Below are 12,740 nucleotides of genomic sequence, written 5' to 3'. Positions count from 1 at the left end.
CTAGGACATCCTACTGTCTAATGGTAGTACTATTTTGGCAGGGTAATTGAACTTGCATGCACACACAAACACACACAATCTCTCCTATCGCCTGGCTCTGAGCCCGCCTGACGTTATTCAACATTCTGTCCCAAGGTAATACTTTAATGGATTAATAAATACCTCTACAAATACTACATGACCCAACTTCTTCGGTAGCAGCAGCAGACATAAAATGGCATGGCACCAAACTGTGCCATCACCACATCAACAATGTGTTTCTCATTTCTTTATGAATTTCACGGCACGACAGGGGGGCTCTGAGCTTCTGGGAAGAGAACGGGCAGGTTAACCAGGAGCTCGACAGGCAAGGAAATAAAATTAGCAGTATTTAGTAGCTCAGGAGTGATTGTCACAGCAGTAAGTCCAACTAAGGGTGATACAATAATGTCAAATGTGTTTGTGTGGAAACAGTTAGGAACGATTATGTACGTACACTGCAGTGGGACAAGATAAACCAAGGAGAGGACTGTATGGCTTCTCCAGTATTGGTATGAAAGAAATACTTGTTTTGTCATTCACCCCATGTTACACTGAATTTACAAATAAAACTTTTTTTTTCCACATACCTTCACAGTGAATGAAGAATCCAAAAAACTGGAAAATTCTTGATAATAAATGGGTCTGAGTTTAAAAACAGCAAAACTTTACCAAAACATCCGTTAAATATGCTTTCACACAACTTGTGCAATATAATCCAAGTCTCACTTATCCAGTCGTATGCTCATTAAGCCCACACAGAAAACCATTTCTGATGGGGAACTAAATGGAAAAGTGAAATTTATCTACGCTCTTTTCAAGCCAAACAAGACATAAAAACAGCAATTTTATCTGTCTGAACACCAGAGCTGATGATCTACTGCTGCATCAATCAGTACTCTTCTTTGCTTACACACAGACACAAAAAAACTACCAATTGAGGAAGCAGTAGACCAGCAGCTCCCATGATCAGCGAGGTAAAATTACTGTATTTGCCAATGGAGTCTGACTTTCAAGAGAGCATTAGGCTTCACTTTCCAGTCACTTTCCAGTTGGAGTGGGCTATCTGTTTGAAGAAGCACCGTGCACTCAAAGAGGGAGAGTTCATAAATGGATGTTTTCATTCAGTTTTGCTGTTGTTACACTTAGTCGCTGTGACTTCAATTCATCAAAGATTTTCTCACCATTTTTGTATTCTCTGTTCACTGTAGAGTCAAATGAGAAAAACAAAGTGCTCTCAACCTAACACAAGGTGAGCAACTAATATTCAAATGGTCATTCGCGAAGGGGAGTATTTCTTTAGTGACACAACAGAAGAGGTCTGTCTTGACTGCTGTCCCCCTTTAGAATATCTCCATGAACAGAGAACCCATGAATTGCACATTATTACATTATGATCTTAATGAAACCCTGTCAAAATTAATATATAGTGTTGACACAGTCTAAAGTCCAGTCATTTCTCTGTACCATTCCCTACAGTAGCAATGTCAAGGTGAATTACAATGAATGGGCTTTAAGAGTAATTAACCTCACCTAATTCACTCTGTGCTTTTACACTACACTGTTACTTTAGTCAGTATCCAACCTGGAAAGTCCATCAATAAAAAAAAAGAACTTTCTGGCAACCCAATGGACAGCAGAGTTGTTTGCGTAGCTCCACACCTTTCCATTTTTTATTTCTTTCAAAGTTATTCCTCTAGTTCTTGAACCCATCCGATCCCAGTACAGTTATAAACCGGAGCTGAAGCTGAAGCACACACAAACACACGCAAACACACACAAACACGCGTTCCCTTTAACAGCACTAGTGTTATGGCACTAGGAAAGAATCTGCCACAGTCTGCCCAATCTGACAGCTTTTATTATTTATTAATTACCTTACTTTTACAAGCTGGAGAATTCAGTAATTTACTGAGGCCTGCTGGCAGGAGGGTGGAGGAGGAGGAGGAGGTTGTTTTTCCAGCCCTGAGGGACAAAAGGCCCTCTCAGGTTAGTGAGAGTGTCCAGCAGTTCTGCATCCTGACTAGACTTAAGTTTCTTCTCTTTTATTCATATAAAAGTGGAGAAATGGAGGTGTGTGTGTATATATTTTATGACATCATTTACAGTGCATCATAACTCATTTTTTAAACTTTATGAATCTATACTTTGTAGTGCTTCTGTTTCCCTTTCCCATTAATTCCTGGACAATTCTTCTCACTCACAGTCATAAACAAGTGAATTTTTTCTCTCTTTCTTTTGTAGAGCTTAAAGCTTAAAATCCCAACGAACATACTGAAAAATCAAACATGCAGAAAAAAAACTGTTTTATAATTGTAATTTTTTATCGAGGAAAAAAAACAGCTACAATTCTCTCAGTAGCGTGTGCACAGCTCATGTGATGGACAGTGGATAACTGCTGCGTCGACAAAAAAAAAAATCATTTTCGAAATGGGCCGTAAATTAGTTTTTAATTTCATTATCAATGAATCTGTCTTTTATCTGTCAAAGGCCAAAATGACGTCTGAAAAGTGCTTGTTTCTAACAGCCAAAAACACTGAGAACTTAAAAAAGAAAGAAGCAAGAATTAAGAAGCTGGAACAAGCATGTGCAGCGGTTCCCTACAGTAGGTGCAGAATAATAATCATGCAGTACCTCGCTCTCACTACATTCGCTGGGGTCATCACCGTGAATGGCCATCTGGTAGCGGGCGTACAGCGCCACCGACTGCTCATAGGACGCTGTGAATTGAGGGTCCTCAAAGTTGACTGGCACTAGCCCCACCTTCAAGCACAGGGTGTGGGGGGGGGATAAGGTGGAGGGAGGTTTTATATGGACTGACAATGAGTAAAAATATGGTGAACAGTTAGAGTTGGGAAAAAAAGAAGAGGAAGAGGGGGTGCTTTGGAGGAACTGACCATTGCAGAATTCAACCATAAAAGTTTCAGACAATGTTATACAAGTGTTATGGCATCTTAGGGTTCACATCAGTCTCCTAGTCCTCGAGGCAAGCTGGTAACACAGCCGGTCTGTTTTGAGTTTGTAACTTGATTTTGTGATTTTTTCGCTCTTGTGCACAAATTTTAAAAAGCACTGGGATTCTAGGAGACTGAAAGTGTGTTTTAAAAATAATAAAATGGACTTGAGGATGAGGCTAGTGCACCGCCCGGCTTTCACCACCGATCGCACGGAGGGGATTGGTAATTTAACATTCAACACCGCGTCAGCACATGTAAGGCCCGAAGCAGCAGAAAAATCCAAAATTGTGTCTGAATGAATCATCTTAGATCGACAAACACAGACTCTTCCAACACTACAGACTCCCCTCAAGAAGGTAAACAAGGTTGAACAGACTGCACGCACAAAGACAATTAAAATCTCATGAACACTGCTTAATCCTGAACTTAAAAGTGAAGACACAGGAACTTTCGTGAGAGTGAAGTCATGGGGGGGGGGGGGGGGGGGGGCACAGACGAGGTAAATGTGTGAAGGTCGAGAGGGTTCAGCTGACAAACTGCCCCCCCGAAACTGAAACAGCTCAAGACTAACGACCGGGCTGGCCGACCGAGGGCCAACTCAGACACCTGGAGAAACACTGCTCTCAACCATGGCGTATGGAAACATTTTCCCCTCCATTTCCTCTGTCTTTGACTCTCACTCTTATACACATACACTTGCCTTAACACTAACAAGTTAATTCACTTTTTTTCATTTATACAGACATTTTGGTTTCCCCCCACCCCAATGCTTCAACTGTCTTTCTGTTTGATGTTGCGAACTTTAAGAGCAAATCATTTATAAACTGCAATCTATGTTCAGTCTCATACAGTTTGAGGATATCTACAGTACAGTCCAGACTTGTTTACATTAGTATTTAAACCTTTAAATGACTTCAAACATGTAAATAACAGCCATTACAAACTTAAAGTACAAACTTGAAAGTATGTACTGTTACTAAATTATCATCTAATTATGATTATAATATCTCTACAAAAACAACAATCTGTGTTGCGTTTGTTTCAAATATGACAGAGGTGGGACCAAGTCATTGTTTTGCAAGTGCCAAGCAAGTCTCAAGTCTTTGCAATGTCCCAGGTCAAGACCGACAAGTCTCGGGTAAAGTGTCAAGTTTTAAAGTTTTGAGTCCTAATCAAGTCATAATGCGCTCATCACCTCATGTAATGTAGGTATAATATATCAAATGTACTTAAAAAAATAAAATAAAATTTGTATTTAGTTGTTTAAACAAGTTATTTTGTTACAAAGCTAATATTAGCTAGTATTAGCCCACTAACGATGTTAATATTAGCCTCATCTTACAGTTTATTATTCAACTTCAAATGTGGAACAAAATTGGAAGCCGTTGCATCTCCATCAGTAATTTTTAACCCGCAGGTTTTGAGTACAGAAATTCATTTTTGGACTCCAGTAACATAACGTTGGTTCTTCATGGTTCTCTCCTGAAACTAATGAATAACATTTAAGTTCAGTTTCAGGAAATAAACTTTTAACATACTTTTTAAAACTTTTAGTATTTTCAAGCCACAAGGCTCAAGTCATGAGTGATAAGTGAGGTCACAAATCACTGTTGATTCAGTCCAAGTCAAGTTGCAAGTTTTTTTTTTTATTTTGACAAGTTAATCAAGTCATCAAATATTTGACTAAGTCTGACTCAAGTGAATGTCATGAAAATCATGTGACTCAAGTCCACACCTCTGATATTTGAAGAACATCCAGCTCTTAGTATAAGGGTACTGTTGAAGCAATGATGCATATAAGTCCATTCTATGATATGAAAATACAAAAGGGCCATGACAACATATTCATTAGAGATTAGAGCAAGACAAAACCAATTTGATGCCTCTGGTATCCAAACGTGTAGACCCTCTCCCTCCCTCCCTCGCTACCCCTCAGCAGGTCGACCTATGCCCCCCACCCTCTGACCTGGCTCTCGGAGGGTTTGTCAGGAGGGTCCTTGTGAATGGCCATCTGGTAGAGTTTGTACACCTGGTAGGAGGCGTCGAAAGAGGCTTTGAACTGCGGGCTAGGGGGATTGGAGCGCACTAGCCTCACCTTCAAAAAGAATATGTGCAGACAAAGGTTAACATCAAAATGGAGAAGAGTACTGAGAGTAACATAAGTGGTGATTCAAATCCTTAAAGAGGACGATATTGTCACAAATCAAAGAGAGCTGAAGTTGTGAAAAGAGTGTAAAGGGAGACAGACATGACACACCCTCTTCTGGCTGGGTGACTCACCTATGAAGATTTAAAGCCATTTTACAGATAAAATGTGAAGAAAAAAAATCAGTTTGAATGTTTTTTTTGGGTTTTTTTCAGTAAATGGTCTTCTTTTCACCAATAGCAGATGTGGCTTGATGGGAAAACAAGAATGATACAAAGAGGGTGTATTATGCCCATCTCCATCATTACAGAAACAGCTGGCATTACTGAAAATAACAAAGAATGTAACAAGCATTTGCTTTAATAGCTCACAAATCCATATAGAGATCCTCAAAAAGAAGAAGTAATCATTGGCCTATTTACTTTCTATATACTCCTAATATTGTGTTTATGAGGCCCTTCCCAGTGCTTCACCATGTCATCTGAGACTGAAGTATTCTCAATCTTGATCATACCAAACAGAAATTAGAGTGTGCAAAGAAGTTTCAGATTAAGGTAAACTAATCACCTGTTTTATTTCTTTTGCCGATCTTTAATATATCAATTACTGTTCTTTAAATGAATTATTATTCCTAAATTTGTGTCTAGAAGATCTGGACCAATAAATGGGCAACGTAAGCTTATTGCAGATGATCGCATCAGTGTATGCGGGTCGATAAGTAACCAAAAATGCCTTCAGAGAAATGCAAAAGTACTTTTGGTGTCATTTAGAAACAAGGTCACTGTTACATAGTTGGCCCAACTGAGAGCACTGGCAACTGTGAAATGTCCCAGTCTGTTTGTCTCTTGGTTGCACTGTTGTTTATGTTTGTGTAAAAAAAAACCAAAAGAAATACTATTGGCTGATATATTATCAATATAAGTATCAGCCTCAGAATCCCATTAGCGATTGGGCTACAATATTTAGTGTATACTTTTAAAAATTACAATGAGCAGGACACACACTGACACGTCCATGTCCTTGTAAGAAAGCTTGCAAAAGTTTTTAAATGCATGAATCCATACATGCACATGAAAGATGCATTCTTTATAAGAACATTTTTACAGTGCTGTAAATCATACTTAACAGGGAGAATCACGAAAAGCCTGTGATAGAAATACTTGTGGAAAGGAAAATTCTCTGAGTGTTGCTAATGTCACACAAACGAAAACAACAATTCACTGTCTTCATCCTCTGGCCCCATTTAATTAACCGTCTCTTCGTTTGGAAGCTTTTATTGGCCACAGAGGCTGTGCCATATGAATCCCCGGGACGGACCGGATCGAGGAATTGAATCTAGTGTTTGTTTGAGTTGGACCTAAGTGGGGTTCTCTCATATGACAACTTGGCATCTACATCGTTTAGTCAAACACGGACGTTGGGCCTCTTACATAAAAGGACAGTGCTAGTTCGGCCCTTTTCATTTCGCTCTAAGTAAGAGATATATTTTGATAGGCTGGACTGCTTTTGGTGAAACAACACTGCAGCAGATAGTGGACGACATGGAAATGAATTTTTAGCAATTCTCATAACAAGACTTGAAATTTGACACCTGACCGCTTTATGAACGTTCAAATGAAGTCACATAATAACAGTGGCTTTTGTTTAAGTTTAACTCAAATGAAACATCATGGTTTACCAAAAGTTTTAATGAAAGATGCGACGATATGAACCTGTTATGCAAGACCTTACCGAACACCATTATTAAGAAATATAATAGAGGAGACAACTGATTGCAGGACCATTGCATGTTAGCAATTGGAGATTTAGAGGAAAATGCTGAGAAAATATGAGTAAAGTGTGGAGACAGCAGAGAGGACTCTTGAGGGGAATAGTGGGTGAACAGTTCCATACTTTCCAGAGGTGCCTGAGGGGCTCTGAATCATGTTCTCACACTGACCCCTGGTGGTGGTTACTGAAACCACAGCTGCATTTCAGGCCACGGCTGAGCTAACAAACCTTAGTCCTGTACATATGGTACATCTGTACTTGTTTTCCCTGTCACAGTGAATAATTCCATTGCTATACATTTAAATTACTTAAAATAATAAGAAGTTACTGCAAGGACAGGCACCCAGCTGCTCAGCTGATAGAGCGGGCACCCCATGTACAGAGGCTATGTCCTCGCCACAGTGGCCACAGGATCAATTCCAGCCCCAGCCCTTTGCTGCATGTCATTCCCTCTCTCTCCCCCTTTCAAACTTAAAGCTGTCCTATCTAATAAAGGCAAAAAGCCCCAAAAAATATTCTTAAGATTCTGCAAGGCCACAGATGCCAGAATCTGCAACAATCAGGGCAAAAAAAGAGACATCTCAGCTGAGTAGTAATCAAAGGTAAACCTATGACAATAATTCCTCTATATATTGGTCATAAATGTCCCTATGCTGCAGAGTGTTCTCACCGGACAAGTAGCGTGATATCTTATAAGATGTGCTTTCGGTGAAATGGAGCTTTCAATACATTTGTATGCTCTAGAGCTGTGTTTCTGAACTAGTGGGTTGTGGTTCAGAAGTGGGTCACTGGTCCACTCTGAATGGACAGCAAATATGAACATGTCAAGTTATATAAAAACACACTTTAGTCTGATGTAGTGAATAGTGAATTTCTGGCTTAGAGCTTTTAATTTGAAGTGCTGCTTATGTTTATTCTTGCAATATGTTTTATTTCTTAGTGTTCTAAGCCAATGTGTTGTTTACATCTTGTGAAATAAAATTGGAAATGTGGTATTTTATCCAGAGTGTGGATCTTGAACTAATCACTAAGGAGAAATTGGGAACCTGTAACTGGACCATTTGGGAACCACTCCTCTAGAGTAAACATCTTTCCTCTGGAACTGGCATGGAAACCTCTTAAAGCTTGTAGCTCAGTCAACAAGACAGAAGCCCAAGACTCAGCATCAGATTCTTTCAACTGCTCATCATCCAAATTGTCCTTTAGCCACAAATCTGATGCAGCCTGGCCTCATGCAATAACATGCAACAGCTAAAAGGCTCAAATGGAGAAATCTCTCAATTATTTGACTTGTTAAATGTATAATTAACCTTCCTTCGCAGAGGATGACCTTGTGTTCATGCCCACTTAGTGAAATGGAGTGATAATTGCAGGCAAACAAATGAGTCCAATTGGAAAGAGCTGACTGGGAGGAGGTCCTGCCGGTCTAGTCTCAGGGGGTATGCAGACAAGAGACAGACACTGCCTGGTTCATCACTGCATCTGGCTCAAATCTTGGTCAAGACCAAGAATGACGTTACTGTACCAACCTCAGCTTGAGGCCTTCGCCAGGGATGTTTCTACATTGTTCTGCTCTCCTGCCAAAAGTTCATTTCCATGTCCTCTTGTACCGGCTGAGCTGGGAGCTGTGGTTTTAATGTCATCAGCAGGGTAACGCGACCCAGTTTGTGTGGTGTGCCTGTCATTTAGTTGAATTCAAACTTGGGAAGAGGTGGTTTTTCCACTCCACTCTGGCCAGCTATCCTCTCCGCACACATAAACACATGGTGAAGTCACTGGAGCTAAGAGGGCTCCATGAAACCAAATTTTCAAGCTAACTGAATCCAAACATTATGGAGACCGAGAACTCAACAAGAACACTATTTCTTAATGATAGCTGGAATCATCACAGTAGGCTAAGGTTTATTCCAACTCACATAAAAAGAGAAAAGAAAGTACCTTCTCTATATTTCTGCTCACCTCAAGGCAATGAGAAGAGTTTTCAGGCAGTGACTCATTGATGAAATCTTCCAGGGGCTTTGGTTGGCTGGTCTGAGTGGGAGCGGGTGGGGTAGGAGAGACGATGGAAGAGACCCCATCAGTGTGTTGTCTAACTTGCTCTTTCTGAAGACGTCGTTCCTTTCTTAAGTCTTTGGCCTTCCGACATGGTGGCCGGCCAGGATCAGCTCCAAGCCCTGCTCCCAGAGAAAAGAGAGAAGAGGGGAACAGCTGTCAAATCTTTCCAAAAAGTACCGGTTAGGTAGTGGGCCACAAAAACATCATTCTTAATTGATCTTAGCAGGGTATTTTTAATGCATTTCCAGGTGAGAGTATGGAGGGGAAAAGGCAATAATGAGAATTAATTTGGGATTCATTTTTTGGATACGGATAACAAGTTTTGCTTTCGTGCTGCCGTCAGACTTAAAGGGACAGTTCACACCAAAATCAAAAGTACTTGATTTCCCTCGTACCTGTAGCGCTATTTATCAATTTAGATTGTTTTGTCATGAGTTGCCGAGTGTTGGAGATATCAGTCATAGAGATGTCTGCCTTCTCTCAAAATGTAATGGATTTGGATGATGCTCGGCTCGTGGTGCTCAAAGTGCCAAAAAAATACATTTGACAGCAATGTTTCTTTCCAAAACTCCTGACCCAGTAATTTAAGATAATCCACAGAACTTGTTGTGAGCAGTTTCATGTAAGAACTACTTTTTTTCTACCAAACTACATCTGGCAACCACATCATTGCTCAGAAGGAAGCATGTATCTACTGCTAGCTCACCTAGCACTAGTGAGCTAGCTAACTCTATGGCTCGGCCAAGGAGGACACCATTAATGTTTACATCCCACCCTAACACAAGCAGAAGCCTCTCATCCATGAGTAGATGCATGCTTCCTTCTGCATGATTCTGGTGATTCAGTTTGTGGGTGTAATTGGATGGAAAAGAAAAAAGTTCCTATATGAAAATGCTCACAACAAGGTCTGTGGATTATCTTGAGTAACCGGGTCATGATATGTTAAAATAGACATTGCTGTTGAATGGTTAATTTTTTGTATTTGGTGCTTTGAGCACCACAAGCTGAGTGCCAACTAGTTCCATTATATTTGAGAGAAGGCAGACATCTCTATGGCCGATATCGCCAACATTCACCAACTCACACCAAAAAAGTCTAGACTTCTAGACTGATAAATAGCACCAGAGGTAAGAGGGAAAACATGTACTTTTGACTTGGGGTTGAGCTGTTCTTTTAAGACTTAACATAGAAGTAAGAAAGGTGGTCATTTCAAGCTGCTGGTATTGATGAAAGACAATTTTGGGGCTGATCTTGTGAGTGTTAAACCATGTTTCCGATGGATTTTGCTCCTCTGGGCAAATGGGCTGCCATGTTTACCTTAAGTGTATCCCAGCATAAGAAACCAGTTTCAACAGAGAGGCCTATGGAAGTCATCCCCTCGAGTCCCTGCCCAAATAGTCTTTACATCACATCTTTGCTTAGGAGGCTATAAAACAATATGATCTTCCCAAATGATTTGCAGCTATCCAGTGTGTATTTATAAAGGAACAGAAGAAAAAGAAGACATAATTAATCAAAGATAACAGATTTTAGTTAGCTATGTGGGCACATGGATGAGGTAGTTACTAGCAGAACACACACTCACACACTTCCTCCGTTTTTTTCTCTCAACAAGACCAACATGTACATTCTCTAAAGCAACTGAATCTCTATTTCCGTCTCCCTGCTTCTTATCCCTCTTCTCCTCCTCCTCCTCCTCCTCTACCACCACCACCTCCTCCTGGGTTCTTGCCAAGCCCTCCAGCTCTCCGGGCATCCCATGTCAACAGTTTACACGCCCACATCCTGTTTGGAGCAATAAGGAAACGAGAGCCATTTCCTGCTTGTCCGATTGCCAGCCGCCGCCATCAGCTCATTTACTAACTTTCCCCTGTGTTAACGTAACGCAGAAGGGAGGGACGCCCGGTCCTGACAGGGGGAGAGGGAACCTCTGGCACTGGCCAAAGTTCACTGGCAGCGTTCAGCTTCAGCTGACTCAAGTCGTTTTCTACTGTAAGGTACAGCTTGTGTCCTGTGAACTGTAAAAACAGACCACAGCAGGAAGTATAGGCATTTTCTGGCTTATTTTGTGATTTATGTTAAAATTCTGACTTTTGAAAGTAAAGGGTCAACGTACAACTTGAGGACTACAACAATCGCCAATTATTCTAGTGTTATGTAACTTAATTTTAATACAGCTAAGACTTAAGTTTTGTATCATTACCTGCTGTGTTTTTGTAAACATTTTTTTTCACATTATAACACAAATCTTACTATTTAGTAGATGGAAAATGACCCGTTTCTTGTATCATCTCAGTGTCCCTGTTTCCTGTATTGGTCTTTAATAGTAAATGACTCGAGGCACTAAAAGCTGGTGAGTATTTCTGAGCAAACTGTCCCTGATATAAACATCCAACCCTGAGAGTTAAAGCGTAGTGAAATGGTTTTCATCTCTTTGAATAAATATGACAAGGTCAAGACAGACCGGTCACACAGAGTCTGAACTGTGTTCATCCCACCATCTCAACCACAAACACATCAGCCTTTATCCACGATCACTCTGACCACATGCCTCTCTTCCCTCTTATTGCACTCTCCCTACACACACACTCTCTCTCTGTCTCACACGCACAGACACACACAGGTACTCCTGAGGACAGCGTATACGGCCGTTGAGAAGATAAAGTCTGACAGATCAGTTCCTGTGGAAGGCACATGCTCCCGCTCCAGCAGTTAGCACTTCATAAAAGCTGTGACACTTTCCCTCCCCGCTTCCCCAAACACACATACAACTCTCAAAATCAGCCTAAACTGTCTGGCATTGTGACATTACTGCTTTCTTGCATGTAAACACGAGGAGACACTGCATTAATTTACTGTGGGAGGAGGATGCTATCATCTGTAAGCAGCCAGTAAATACATAACATAGAGGTATGCAGTGTCACTTTATCATTTTACAGAGAGTATTCTCTTGGGAAACTATACTGTCTGTACTATTTATTCTGCTTACTTAAAACACACACCATACTGCTTCCTACAATATACAGCTTCCTGCTTCTTACAGATGGATGCTAACATTTAAACTATACCATAATCTGGCACATTGACGGTATTAACCCCTGACTTGCACTCAGTTTTTGTTTTGTGTCATGTCAGTATAGTATATGGAGTTAGCCTCTAGTGTTCAATGTGAGGAAATGCAACTCTTCATGGATAGCAATACCACCACAGATATAGCAAAAAAAAGTTAATTTTGAGTATTTTTAACCATCCAGTCTTGTTAAAATGTACATGGAGCAGTACAGAGGCAAAACAGGACCCATACTGCATGGCGACAAATAAATAAGGAGGTTGGCCTGTCAGGTGTGTAGCCAGTTTTGTGGACTATTTGATAAAGCATGTATGATACATTCTGTACGTACTTTGTATGATACACAGCTACCATGCTGACAATATTAGCTAGCTGATTAAACATGCAATCAAACTCTGGACTGGGACAAAAAAAAGGAAGAAGGAGTTTTGCAATTACATCAGAGATAACTGACGCTCTCCTAGGAATTAATGGACTTCCGGTTGACTCACATACGTGCACAAAACTATGTGAAAACGAGGCGTTGGCGCAATTAAAACGGTCTCAGCTTGCATGTCAGTACAGAATAGCTGCATACAAATACCTTCGTATACCATATACGCCAGTAAAATTTCAGAAAGGTTTGAAGGTACAAAAAAATAGACTGCTCCCAAGCCTTTTTGTACCATTTTTGATACCACAGGGGAAAAATGACACCAGATATAACATTATTTTTTTATATATA

At 40.5% G+C, this 12,740-nt stretch overlaps 1 protein-coding gene across 1 annotated transcript in view; it reads right to left on the bottom strand.

Annotated features, from left to right (window-relative positions):
• Positions 1-12,029, bottom strand: part of LOC121954881 (arginyl-tRNA--protein transferase 1-like) — a 57,424-nt gene extending 45,395 nt beyond the window's left edge. Inside the window, exons 1-5 of the mRNA XM_042502618.1 lie at positions 12,015-12,029; positions 10,811-10,964; positions 8,851-9,065; positions 4,942-5,070; positions 2,653-2,781 (exon numbers count right to left, since the gene is read on the bottom strand). Of these exons, the coding sequence (XP_042358552.1) occupies positions 2,653-2,781; positions 4,942-5,070; positions 8,851-9,065; positions 10,811-10,964; positions 12,015-12,029 (642 nt within the window). The remainder of the gene's footprint in view (positions 1-2,652; positions 2,782-4,941; positions 5,071-8,850; positions 9,066-10,810; positions 10,965-12,014) is intronic.
• Between the last annotated feature and the right edge of the window lie 711 nt (positions 12,030-12,740).

Source organism: Plectropomus leopardus, chromosome 15 (assembly GCF_008729295.1).
Source record: "Plectropomus leopardus isolate mb chromosome 15, YSFRI_Pleo_2.0, whole genome shotgun sequence".
Taxonomy (NCBI): Eukaryota; Metazoa; Chordata; class Actinopteri; order Perciformes; family Serranidae; genus Plectropomus; species Plectropomus leopardus.
The sequence above is the reverse complement of the archived record's forward strand: the minus strand, read 5'-3'. Positions and strand labels throughout refer to the sequence as shown.